Source organism: Callospermophilus lateralis, chromosome 13 (genome assembly GCF_048772815.1).
Source record: "Callospermophilus lateralis isolate mCalLat2 chromosome 13, mCalLat2.hap1, whole genome shotgun sequence".
NCBI lineage: Eukaryota > Metazoa > Chordata > Mammalia > Rodentia > Sciuridae > Callospermophilus > Callospermophilus lateralis.
Genome location: NC_135317.1, coordinates 30,025,319 through 30,039,371, shown reverse-complemented (window position 1 = coordinate 30,039,371; position 14,053 = coordinate 30,025,319). Strand labels below are relative to the sequence as shown.

At 33.3% G+C, this 14,053-nt stretch overlaps 1 protein-coding gene across 6 annotated transcripts in view; it reads left to right on the top strand.

The window, feature by feature from the left end:
• Nucleotides 1-14,053, top strand: part of Acbd5 (acyl-CoA binding domain containing 5) — a 42,234-nt gene that overhangs the window by 10,670 nt on the left and 17,511 nt on the right. For 4 of the 6 annotated variants that reach the window (XM_076873032.1, XM_076873034.1, XM_076873030.1 and 1 more), the window contains exons 5-9: nt 2,345-2,459; nt 2,559-2,591; nt 6,101-6,232; nt 7,619-7,819; nt 9,382-9,488. In XM_076873032.1, coding sequence (XP_076729147.1) covers nt 2,345-2,459; nt 2,559-2,591; nt 6,101-6,232; nt 7,619-7,819; nt 9,382-9,488 — 588 coding nt within the window. The remainder of the gene's footprint in view (nt 1-2,344; nt 2,460-2,558; nt 2,592-6,100; nt 6,233-7,618; nt 7,820-9,381; nt 9,489-14,053) is intronic. The other 2 variants (XM_076873031.1, XM_076873036.1) reach the window with 1 other exon arrangement.

Sequence of the window (14,053 nt, the reverse complement as noted above, 5' to 3'; positions counted from 1 at the left end):
GTAAGTAAGATGGTTTTAGGGAAAAATCCATTTCTTTGAAGTTTATTTTGATATATAATCAATGGGAAGTATAAAATCCTATTTTTTGTACTAGTTTTACAAAATCTTATGGGGATTTCCAGAATATTCATTTAACACTTGAATAATATACATTTTGTCTGTGCAATTTAAAGAGAAATCAGTGTACTTAATCCTGTCTGCACATTAGACTCACTGGTACAGATGCCCTTGCATGACTCCAGATTAATTGTGTCAGGATTTCTAAGAGGATTGGATATCTGCTGTAATAGAGGGAGGATTAGAGTGGGATCTTATAAAGGATAGAACCTGAAGTTACCATGGTTGAGGGCCTAGTTTAGAGCTACACAAGTCTAGAGCACTGACTTTCTCTGAGTTTTGAGTTGACTTGTATTTTTAAGATTTGACTCATGATAAACATCTTTTAGAGACTGAGGGAAAAAGCAGGATGCCAATTTCTTTACTTTGTGTGGGTGATAGACTTTTCTAATCATTGGCATACTTGGGATTGATATCTGTGAGTCTCCTCAGAAGGTCAGAAGCACAGGAGAGACTAAATTTGTGATTACTAAGATTATTGAACAGAGATTAAGCATTGGGACTTGGGTAACTTTAAAAGATATGTTCATTGTAGACAAGAAAAACCTGAGGAATTTTTTCTTTGCTTTAATAAAGCATATATGTATCTTTCCAAGTATATTTTTATCATCTAAAAATGATGTGTCTCTTTGAGGAAAGTGCTGGATATATCTAGAAAAATTACTGAGCTTTGAATGCTGTTTTTCTACAGTGCATGCAGCTTACCGTTAAAAGTCTGCACTTGGGGAGCTGGGGTTGTGTAGCTCAGTGGTAGAGCACTTACCTAGCATGTGTGAGGCACCAGGTTCAATTCTTAGCACCACATTTAAATAAATAAAATAAAGGTCCATCAACAACTTAAAAAATATTAAAAAAAAGAAGAAGTCTACGCTTGAACTAATTTTATTAACTTAAAACATGAAATGAACTCTCTGTGGATGAGGACTACCTCTTCTAGACTGAGATTTGCCTGTGTCTCCTTGTTTGACTTTGGATGTGTGTCTCTGTTTCTATCTCTTGTATGTATATGTGTACACCTCTCTCTTTTTATACATCTCCTGTATGCCTGAACACATGCATGTATGTACCTTTTTTTGTATTTCAGCATTGTTGAAAGGGAGAGAATTTTTTCGGTTGTTGATTTCTAGTTTCTTCATCAGAAAATTAAATTCTAGATAGGTCTTGTGGTGGCCACTTGTGTCATTTCTATTGAAGGTTCTGGCTTACTGAAAGAATACTGTTTATATTTGTTTAGTGTTGGTACATACTCCATTTATTTAGTTCTGACATTTCAACTCCAAAGTTCACTCTGATTTTATGGGGCACGGGGGAACGTAAACACTGAACTGAATAGCTCAGGACAAATTAGAGTTTAAGGAGGGAAGTTTTTTTTTGTTTAGGTGGTTTGTAAATCGCTTTAATGAGAGAACTAATAGAGATCTGTTCTGGAATAAGATCAAAGGAGGTGTTGAATGAGGTTCAGGATAGGTATCTGGTTGCCTTACCAGATTCTGCTAAATCAATATTCATGTTGTGGCAATATGGGGTGGTGAAAAAAGTGCTGACTTGTTTTCAGTTATATCTCTGGCATATTAGCTGTGATTTTGGTTACTTCAAAATAAACATTACCCCATAGTTTCAGTTTTTAACTTGAATCTAATTCTTAAAATTATTACTGTAACCTAAATATATATATAGTAAGTTATAAAATTGTTAAATTTGAGGCCATTTTCAGCAATTTAGCAAGACCTGTCTCAAAATAAAAATTAGAAAAAAAAAAAAAAAGGAAAGAGAGTCTGGGAGTTTAGCTCAGTGTTTAGCACCCCTCGGGTTCAATTCCCAATAACACCCCCCAAAATCCCATTATTATGTATAATTATAATGCATGAATAAAAATAAATAAGAAGCTGGGGTTGTGATTCAGCAGTAGAGCACTCGCTTAGCACGTGTGGGGCACTGGGTTCAATCCTCAGCATCACATAATTTTAAAATAAGGGTATTGTGTCCAACTACAACTAAAAAACAAAATAAATAAATAAGAACACTTTTTAGATCTTTAATATACTTACAACTTTTCTAGGAGTATGTATATATTAGGCATATAATTAATATAGATCCTTAAGAGAATTTATTAATTAACTTCAGATTTCCAAATTATTAATAAATTGGAAACCATAAGCTATTTAATATTAATTCAGATCAAAGTAATAGTTTGTAATTTTACAATATTTGTCTCTTTTGATTACAGATTCTTGAAACTATGCCAATGACTGAAAAAGTTGAAGAATTGCTACATGTCATAGGTCCATTTTATGAAATTGTAGAAGACAAAAAGAGTGGAAGGAGTTCTGATTTAACCTCAGGTTGGACTATTTTACCTATTTTTAAAATTTGGCCAGTTATAGATTATACATGCATTAATATTTATATGTCTAATTTTTATTTTTATTTTCACATGCCAGTCCGACTGGAGAAAATCTCTAAATATTTAGAAGGTAGGAATAATGAAATACATATAAAAATTTTGTTTTTAATATGTACAAACCAAAATATGTACAAACCAAGAGCATTCTGCACAAATTTGTAGAACTTATTGTAGGTTGGGAATTTTTTTCCAAGAAAAAACATTGTATAAAGTTCTAAAATACTATAAATCCTTAGGTTTTTAACCTTAACTGTTGTTAAACATGCTAGGTGGTTCACTTAGTATGAACAAAAGTATGTTTGATGAATCATTTTCTGTTTTACTGTATGAATTAGAATAACAGTTCTATGGAGTACAGTATTTTCTATCTAATTTTAAAATGAGCATTTTTACAATGTGGCTTAACTATAGCATAACAAGCAAAAACAAGACATCAGTGAATTCACATATCTCTTTTAAAAATTTTTCATTTTTTCAGTAAAGGATCGATAGATTATGTTTTGCCTACCAGAAGGAGTTAAATAAAATGCTAGATCTGCAGGCATTAACCATTTGCTCTTTAAATTTTTTTAGAAAGCAGAATGATATGAAAGCACAAGAGTAAATTTAGATGAAAATTGTGTATGCTTTAATTAAAAATTAGCCTGGATTCCTGTTCATAAGGCATCTTTTAATAATTAACAGATTTGTAGTGTTTCAGAACAGTAATTTTCCTGTGCTCTTAAAAGGCCTTATAGTTTGTGTCTTTTATAGCAATAAACCATGTGTAACTGACAGTGTCTGCTTGTTTGTTGTGCATAATTCTGAATCACACCATTCTATATTATTTTGCAGAGGAACCAAATATTAATAATTCTCTTTATACTTTATGCTTATTAAGCTGAGGAAAAAAACTTAAATGTTTTCTGTATCAAGCATACTGTTAGAATGCAGGTGGAAATTTTGACCTATTTCAGTAGTGTCTAATCTACTGGCCAGAAGCATTCTTGAACAATAAAGTACAAAACAAGGAAGAGTAAATGATAGTTATAAGCGCACAGGACTAATTACTTTCCTTTAATTTATTAATCCCCAAAGCTTTGAAAACCTAAGGTTGTTTTGTAACTCATTTGGTATAAAAACCTGACCTCATATGAATTTATTGTGGAATAGAACCTTATCTGAAATGACATGAGGGTATTTTGATTCTTTATATGATTCAGTGTGATTAACATATTTTCCTGCAAAAATGATTATATTGTTATATAAAAATAATAATTATGTTATTATTTTTAGTGAGCTGTTTGAGATTCCATATAGGAAGTATTATATAACATACCATGTCATGTATATTTGCAAAATTAAAAATTTTCTGAATCCAAGAGTTGTCAGTAAGAAATTGTGACCTACACTGTAATTTATTTAACTTAGACCATTCTGATGGCTATTTAGATGATTTTCTCTTTTTGATCTTCAAAAGCTGTTGAGAGTAACTAACTATGTACATGATATTTTATATATTGAAAGTATGTCTCTAAGAAATAATATTAGAAGTGAAATAAGAAATGTTTGTAATCTTGTAAGAATTGCCAAATTTCAGGCCAATTGCAATCTTGACTCCTTTTTTTTTTCCCCAAACAAAGCATCCTGTTAAAAGTAGACATTTAAACCCTGTGGAACAGATATATCGGTTTCACGTGGTCTTTTTCAGAATATACTTATGTGATAAGTTTTAAAATGTGAAAGTATAAGTTCTCCAATTTTTTGTCTTGTACCTTATTTTAGGAGTTTACTAACATTAAATATGATCCTAATTTTTCCAAAGTCTTTTATCAGATTGAGGAAATGCCCTTGTATTTTTAGTTTCTCTAGCACTTTTACCATGAAGAGAATAGGATTTGTTCAGTTTTTTTCTTCATGTATTGTGATAATCATGTGACTTTTGTCCTTTAGTCTGTTAATATGGTATATTGCATTAATTGGTTTTTGGATGTTGAGTTGGGCTCAAGAGTAATTTCCTTTACTTTTTCTAATTCATCACAGAACTGTAATGAGACTGCTATTTTTGTTGTGAAGTAGTTCTGTTACAACTATCCATTTAATGGGGGTTTAGGTGATTCCTGTTTACATTTTATTGAAGATGTTCATGGGTGGGTTGTTTCTTGGCTATTTAAATTTGTTGTTCTTCCTTTTTCTGGTTGTCAGGGAGATTCAGAAACTATGCTGCTTGTATGCCTAGCATGCACAAGGTCTAGGTTTGATTCCCAGCACTGAAAAAAAAAAAAAAAATTAGTACATAATACAATACTTTAGGCTTGGGATGCAGCTTAGTGGTAGAATATTGTTTATTTAGCATGTGCAAGGTTCTAGTTTGGTCCCTGGCACCATAAAAAGAAACAAACAAAAAATATATGCTGCTGCTGCCTTGATTTTGTAAAAATTGAGTTAAATGTTTGTTCTGTTGTTCCTTTAATTAGGTAGGCTTAAATAAGAATATAGGCCTGATTATTTAAGGTGTATGATGTCTTGGAATTTAATGTACTATTTGGGATGCAGAGAAGTATCTAAAATGCATTTATTTCACAGAAAATAAAGCCCAAAAGTGTATGAAGGAAAATTACTTCTTTTGGCCTTCTAAGAAGACTTCAGTCTCTTTAAAAAGAGTTGATGAAAATGGAATTCTGTGTTCCTCAAAACATGGTCCGGACACTAGTAGAATTGGCAACACATGCGAACTTTATGGAAATGTAGAATTTTAAAGTACCTCAGACGTATTGATTCAGAATATGTATCTTAAGAAGATTTCAGTTGATTATGCATGTTATAGTTTGAGAAGAAGTTCTGATATATTTACACCGAGGGCTTAACTTTGTCTAAGACAACAATTTGCTGCTTTGATAGATCACATTACATTAATTGATGCTTTAAGGAAATTCTTATGTATCATAATAAAGACATGAGAATGTGAGTTGTGTACCTGAAATCTTCAAGGAAATAAGGGGAAAAAAAATTGTTCAAATGGAATTGAATTACAGGTTTTTTTTTTGTGTGTGTGTGCTGGTGGTTGAACCCAAGTACACTCCACCACTAAGCTACATCAGCAGCCCTTTTTATTTTATTTCGAGACAGGGTCTCCCTAAGTTGCTGTGGCTGTCCTCAAATTTTTGATCTTCCTTAATCTCCAAAGAAACTGGAATTATAGTTACGTTATAACTGTGCCTAGCTTCCAAGTATAATATTGATGAGATTGTTGGTAGGGTCAAAAATAGCATATTTATGTTTTCAGATGCTAACAGTATATCTCTTTATTTAATATGTTTGAAGAAGACTGTTTCATCTTTAACTTTACTGTTTTGATTGATGTTAACTTAAAAATAATTTATTATCTGCCTTGTCCATAAAGGAATTAAGATAGCTTTATCATTTTTGTTTTAAACTTAACAATGGAAGGAATTTGCCTACATAAGTGTATTTGGAGTCAAAGAATACTGTTAATTATCTATAAAATTCTAATATTTTAATTTAAAATTATTTTATTATAAAGTACAGAATTATCATATATTACCACATTAGTGATTAGGTGGTCATTTCATGTTTTAGATCTTGGTAATGTTCTAACTTCTACTCCAAATGCTAAGACTGTTAATGGTAAAGCTGAAAGCAGTGATAGTGGAGCAGAGTCCGAGGAAGAAGAGGCCCAAGAAGTAAAAGGAGCAGAACAAATGGATAATGGTAAGCTTTGGATAATGGGCCAATAATTTTGCACTAATAAAATGAAAAGGTACAAAGACTTGAGCTGATATGGTACTATATAAGATTAGTGCATGTGGTGGGATGTGAATTGTTGACCTTATATTCAGGTTTGTGGTGGACCAAAGGCCCTATTACAGAGTATTAAGTTTCCAACATGGACATGGTTATATTACCAAGGACCAGAAACAAGTTAAACTCTCACTATCTTATCAAAAATAAAACACTGAGTTCAATTCCCAGCACTACATGAAAAAATTAAATAAACAAAATCAAGATATTGTGTCCATCTACAACTAAAAATATTTTTTAAATAAATAAATAAAAATTCAGAGAAATAGACTAGCTTTTAATTTTTATGTTTTTAATTAATTTTTTTTTTTTTTTTTTTGGTGGTGCAAAGGCCTTGGGTTCAATCCTAAATTGCTTAGTCTGGCCTGGAATTTTGAATCCTCCTGCCTCAGCCTCCTGAGTTGCTGGGATTACAGATGTGCACCATTGTGCTTGGCTCCAGGAATCAGTTTTTTTTTTTTTTTTAAATACATATTTATTTTTAGTTGTAGTTGGAGACAATACCTTTATTTTACTTATTTATTTTTATGTGGTGCTGAGGATAAAACCCAGGGCCTCACACGTGCTAGGCAAATGCTCTGCCACTGAGCCACAACCCCAGCCCCCATCCAGGCATCAGTTTTGATGAAGATAAGCACTAGAATTACAAGAGCTGCATTCAGGGAGCCTTGTTTGTGATTCATGGGAAGATTATTTTAGAAGGGGGATATAGAGAGATAGTAAAACAAACCACACAACTTTGTTTTGCTTTTACTTTTCAGTCTTTGAGGTATCTTTTCTCTAGAGCAGTTTGTCTATGCCTGGCAGAGTATAAGGACTTTGAAAGATTATTTTTAGAAGACTTACAGGGAACTGAAACACTTTTGAAGCTAATACAATTTCTGAGTAAGCCCTCAACATATAATAAGCTCCTTTTCAAGGAGTTCCCCATCTCTGTGATCCAAGTAGGAAACCCTTCAAAAGGATTATGATAGAGTGGGGAATTGAGTAGCAGTTATTAGAACATAATATCAGGGGGAGGTGGCTCAAGCGGTATCGCGCTCGCCTGGCATGTGTGCGGCCCGGGTTCGATCCTCAGCACCACATACAAACAAAGATGTTGTGTCCGCCGAAAACTAAAAAATAAATATTAAAATTCTCTCTCTCTCTCTCTCTCTCTCTCTCTCTCTCTCTCTCTCACTTTAAAAAAAAATATAAAGTGCCCTTTTTATAAAAAAAAAAAAAAAAAAAAGAACATAATATCAGAAGTTGACCTACTGTGAACTTTTTATTTATCTCTCCATTTTCTCATAAAAGCTAAGCAGATGATGAAGAAATCAGATTATAAGAATTTGGAGATTATTATCACGAATGGCTATGATAAAGACAGCTTTGTTCAGGAGATACAAAATGACATTCATGCTAACTCTTCTCCAAATGACCAAAGTGCTGATGACGTAAAACCTGTTGATAAAAACTTGGAGCAAACTGAAAAAATTGCTGCCTGCATTCACCAAGGTATTGTCCCCAAATATTTTTTTGTCTAGCCTTTATCTTATTATTAAAATATTCTTTTAATAATTTTAGTATATTTAGGAATAGTTTCAAATTTTAAAATATAAATATTTATTAATATCTTTTAAAAAATTATTATTTTTTTATTTTATTATTTTTTATTAATATCTTAGGGTTGATTAATGTTACATTTTATATTTGTATTGAAACTTTTTTTATGTTAACCATATGATATTTCAGAATATATTTTAAACTAAAACTTACAAATTATTACTTTTTTTTCCTGATTATTTCTCTTAACCTTTGATTATATGGTGCCTTTGTTCTGAAGTCAATAAGATTAATTTATAGTCTTTTTTTTTTTTAATGCTTACTTTTAAGTTTTAGGTGGACACAGTATCTTTATTTTATTTTTATGTGGTGCCGAGAATCGAACCCAGTGCCTCATGCATGTTGGGCGAGTGCACTACCACTTGAGCCACATCCCCAGCCCCGTAATTTATAGTCTTTTCATGTCCTAGGACTCTCCAGCGTGGGCCTGTATATACATATGGTGAATTATTAATAGTGGTCCAGTTTAGTCCAGAAACCAAGAAATATCATTTCTTAGTGTAACAACCAAACTTGAATAGTTGCATCTCTCATTTAGGCCTCATAGGCTGACTTTATAGATTCTTTTCTTTTTTTTTTTTTTGGTACTAGGGCTTAACTCAGGAGTACTTTACTATGAAAAACATCCCCAGTCCTTTTTAAATTTTTTTTTTTTTTTTTAAAGAGAGAGTGAGAGAGGAGAGAGAGAGAATTTTAATATTTATTTTTTAGTTATCGGCAGATACAACATCTCTGTTTGTACGTGGTGCTGAGGATCGAACCCAGGCCGCACGCATGCCAGGCGAGCGCGCTACCGCTTGAGCCACATCCCCAGCCCTTTTAAAATTTTTTTATTTTGAGATTAGGGTCTGCTCAGTTGCTTAGGATCTTACTAAGTTTCTGAGGCTGGCCTCAAATTTGTGATCCTCCTGCCTCAGCTTCCCAGTTCACTGGATTTATAGGCATGTGCCACTGAGCTTGGTGGTTATTAGGTTTTATAAGTTTTCAACAGGACAGTGTTTTCATAGAATTCAGTAGTAAAATACTTTGTAATTTTTTCAAATAAGAACTGTTAACTAATCCCAGTGCTGTGGTCCACACCTGTAATCCCAGCAGCTCAGGAGGTTGAAGCAGGATTTCAAGTTTAAAGCCAGCCTCAGCAATTTAGTGAGGTCTTAAGCAATTTAATGAGACTCTGTTTCAAAATATAAAATAAAAAGGACTGGGAGTGTGGTTAGTGGTTGAGCTCTCCTGGGTTCAATCCCTGGTACTAAACAACAACAACAACAACAACAAAAGAAAGCCAGAAAAAAAGAACTATTAACTAAATTTAAATTTAAAAAAGGGTATGACTTGGTAAATCATGTGTGTCACTCAGTATGCACATAATATAGAGCTGGTGAAGTTTGAAAATGGAATGTGTTTTTCTTCTGTTAGAATATAATTATGCTACTTCTGTATTTGTTCATATTTAGATACAAATGATGATCATGTTGAAGATGTTTCAGGAATTCAGCATTTGACAAGTGATTCAGATAGTGAAGTTTACTGTGATTCTATGGAGCAGTTTGGACAAGAAGAGGTAAAAATGACATTTTCTGATTGGTAAGTTTTCAAAGTGGTATATCAGAATTCAATGCATAACTTCTGTTAATAGCAGATGTACATGCTGTTCATCACTTTGAAAACATACCTCTAGAATGTTAAAGCATTTATATTTTTACTTGTAAACTTTTCTATATAAGATTCTAGAATATTCAAAGAAAATCCATACTATTTAAATATTTTATTTATTACTTATAATTTATATATGTTTATAAGCATAATGGCAGAGGTAGGATGGAGAACCAGAGGGTAAACTGTTTATAGTGGACACTATGTTTTAAACATTGATTTGATTAATAAAGAAAATTTAATAGTTTTCAATCAAATAAGCCTACTTTTTTTTTAAACAAACAAACATTTATTTTTTAGTTGTAGTTGGACACAATACCTTTATTTTGTTTGTTTATTTTTATGTGGTGCCGAGGATTGAATCCAGGGCCTCTTACATGGTAGGCAAATTCTCTACCGCTGAGCCACAACCCCAGCCCCCAAATAAGCCTATTCTTCACATTGACTCTAATTCTGCACTAAAATTTTTAGTGAAAATCATCTTTAAATTTTAGTTAAGATTCTGTATTAAAAGAGAAAATTTGGAAAAAAAAAAAAACCCACAAAGTCCATGTTTTGTTTTGTTCTTTTTGAAAACTATTTCTGATGATGATGAGGGTGTTTTCGACAACTGGAATTCTGTTTGGCAGTTTTACATCCTCTCCCCACTTCTCTTATACTCTGTTGTGATAGAGTTCCGTGTGTTGTATAGAAAATCATTGAGCTTTTACCTCTAATATAACAATTTTAACTTTTTATGTCCCCCCCCTTTTTTTTTTCATTTCATAAGGCAATTGCATCTACTCTTAGTTTTCTCAAATTTAAAAAAAAAATTTTTTTAAGTATAGATAAACACAATACAATGCCTTTATTTTTTTATGTGGTGATGAGGATCGAACCCGGATCCCGCCCTTGCTAGGCAAGGGCTCTACTGCTGAGCCACAATCCCAGCCCCTTTTCTCAAATTTTTAAACACATGAATAAAGAATTTATTGACTAAGGTTAAACATAAATGAATAGTACAGACTGGAAAAATAATAAGGAACCCAAACTGAGAATAAGCTTAATAATGGAATTTGAAAGTAAGTGATAAGAACCCAGATTCCCTTTTATTTTCTCTTAAAATTTTTATTGTTTGGAGAATGTTGGTGAAAAGGATCTGGATAGGATGGAATCTCAGTAAATATCTGACTACTAAATTCTAGGTTTGCACCTGTTTTCTCTATAAATCCATAGTAGACTGAGTTATTTCTTGGGGCTCTCTGATCTCTGTTGCTCTTACCTCACTGGCCTTTGTTAATACCACTCTTGTGGTATTACTCCCCATCCATCCTGACCTTCTTTAATATCCTTTTTTCTTCTAATATGTCAAGCCTCTTCTCCTTTTCATGTCCAGCATTAGCAACTGTGCATTCATTTGGCCTGGAAAGTTCCTACTTTCCATGTAGTAGATTAACTCCTGTACATTCTTTTCACCCTAACATAGGTGTTCCTTCCTAAAGGAATCCTCTTAGATAGGTACAGCTCCATCTCATTACCACCCTTACCAAGTCTGTTTTAATTATAGATTGTCATCCACAAATGTCTTAGGTGGAATCTTTTAAAAATATATTTAAGTAATCTTTATTATCAAATTTGAAATCCTTACAAATCCAGGTCTTTTCAAGTCTTTTTAATACCTTTATTTTATTTACTTATTATTATTTTTTTAGTTATAGATGGACACAATATCTTTATTTTTATTTGCTTATTTTTTTAATGTGGTGCTGGGAATCGAACATAGGGCCTCATGTGTGACAGGCAGGCAAGCGCTCTACCACTGAGCAACAACCCCAGCCTCTTTTTAAGGTTTTTTTTTTGTGTGTGTATGTGTGTGGTGCTGGGAATTGAGCCCAGGGCCTTGTGTGTTTGAGGCAAGCACTCTACCAACTGAGCTATATCCCCAGCCCTTTTCAAGTGATTTTTGTGGACCATTAATATCATGTTTTTCTTTTTAATTGTTGTTTGTTTGCCTATTACAATTTAAACATTTTCTTTTTCTCTTCTCACTGTATTTCTGTTATAAAAATATTTATTAAACTCTGTTAATAGCCTCTTGAATGTGTCAGTTAAGTTTAACTACCAGACCACCACACAGAGTAAGCAATGTACATACCAAAAATCTTTGGTATATTTATTTTGTTGCAATTTTTTTTTTTTAAAGAAATTGACTTTTTTTTTTTTTTTTTTTTTTTTTAAAGAGAGAGTGAGAGAATTTTTTTTTTTTAATATTTAGTTTTTAGTTTTCGGCGGACACAACATCCTTGTTTGTATGTGGTGTTGAGGATCGAACCCGGGCCGCACGCATGCCAGGCGAGCGCGCTACCGCTTGAGCCACATCCCCAGCCCTTGTTGCAATTAAAAAAAAAAAAAAAAGTCTGATATGATATTTAGAATTTGTTTAAAAATAATTCACTGGAAATAGGAGTCATAGGTGAAACGAAATTGGCCCTGAAGTGGTAATTGTTGAAATTTGGTAATTAGTACTCTAGTCTGTTTGACATTTTCCATAATAAAAAGGCTAAAATAATTTTGGAATATTTTTTCCTGATGTTTGCCTTTGAGAGTTTTTCCTTCTTCTGTTAGAATGTTGAATTTGATTGTGTTCTACATTATCACTTCATCAGGAGTTTCCTTTGCTCTACTTCCTTATGGTTTTCAGTATTACTTATTCTTAGGATTCATTATTTGTTTTCTTCCCAAACTTCATCTCATATTCAATCTGCTCCATTGAGGTATTTAGCCTGTCTGTTAAGGTAAATAAAACCTTGTTTTATTAGCCTGGCACGATGCCACACACCTCTAATCCCAGGGCTTTTTTGTTTTTTGGTACTGGGGATTGAACTCAGGGGCACTTGACCAATGAGTCGCATCCCCAGCCCTATTTTTTTTTAATATTATTTTTTAGTTATAGGTGGACACAATATCTTTATTTTATATTTATGTGGTGCTGAGGATTGAACCCAGTGTCTCACACATGCTTGGACAAGCGCTCTACCTCTGAGCCACAAGGCCAGGCCCCACAGCCCTATTTTGTATTTATTTAGAGACAGGGTCTCACTGAGTTGCTTAATGCTTTGATTTTTGCTGAGGCTGGCTTTGAACTCACAATCCTCCTGTCTCAGCCTCCCAAACTGCTGAGATTACAGGCGTGTGCCTGTCTCAATCTCAAAAATTTAGTGAGGTCTTAAAGCAACTCAGACTCTCTAAATGAAATTTTAAAAAAGACTAGGGATGTGGCACCACTGGGTTCAATCCCTGGTTAACCCCCCACCCCCCCAAAAATCATTTATTTTATTACTGCCTGACCTATTATCTAACCTCAATCCTAAATAACATTACCTTCAAATTATTTACTCATGACAGATGATCTATAATAAATCATTTTTTTAAAATGTATGTATTGGAATTTTATTTTCAAGATTTTTATAGCGTTTTTTAACACAGCAATCTTATTTATTTATTATTTATTTGCTGTGGTGCTAGGGATTGAATCCAGTGGTGCTTTACCATGGATGTATATCCCCAGCTCTTTTTAATTTTTATTGTGAGATAGAGTCTCACTCAGTTTCCAAGGCTGACCTCAAATTTGTGATCCTCTTGATTCATCCTCTGGAGTAGCTGGGATTACACTCACCCATCACCAGACCTGCAGTGATCTTTTTTACCTTGTTACTATTTTTATTGCTTTGGTTTCTTTCCTTTCAATAGGGCTTATGGTCTGAAAATACTGTATTCCACTGATTTTACTAAATTGCTGAGGTGATAGAAAACCTTGTGCTGTCTAGGGCCTCACCTCACTTAAATTATTGCTTAAAGAAAAGTCAGGGTTTTTGTTTTGTTTTGTTTTGTTTTTTGATACTAGGAATTGAACCCAGGGGCGCTTAATCACTGAGCTACCTCCCCAGCCCATTTTTATATTTTTGAGACAGGATCTCACTAAATTGCCCAGGGCCTTGCCAAGTTGCTGAGACTGTCCTTGAACCTTTGATTCTCCTGCCTCAGCCTCCTGAGCAGCTGGGATTATAGGCATGTACACTATGCCTGGCAAATTGTATTAAGTTGAATACATTATAAATCCCTGTTTTTTGTTTTGTTTGGTTTGGTTTGGTTTGGTACTGGGGATTAAATCCAGAGGTGCTTTACTACTGCCATACATCCCTAGTCCTGACCCTTTTGATTTTTTATTTTGAAACAGGGTATCACTAATTGCTAAGGATCTTGCTGAATTGCTAAGGCTGGCCTTGGAACTTGGAATTCTGCTGCCTCAGCCTTCTGAGTCTCTGGGATTACAGGCATGTGCCACAGTGTGTGGCTATAAATCTCTTCCTAAAATATAAAAATTTTTATAGATTAAATTATTAGACATTTTTTCTTCTTTGCTTTATACATTTTCATATCTCTCTTAAGTTGTGGTTCTCAAATTTTTGTTTTTGGTACTGTGGACTAAACCCA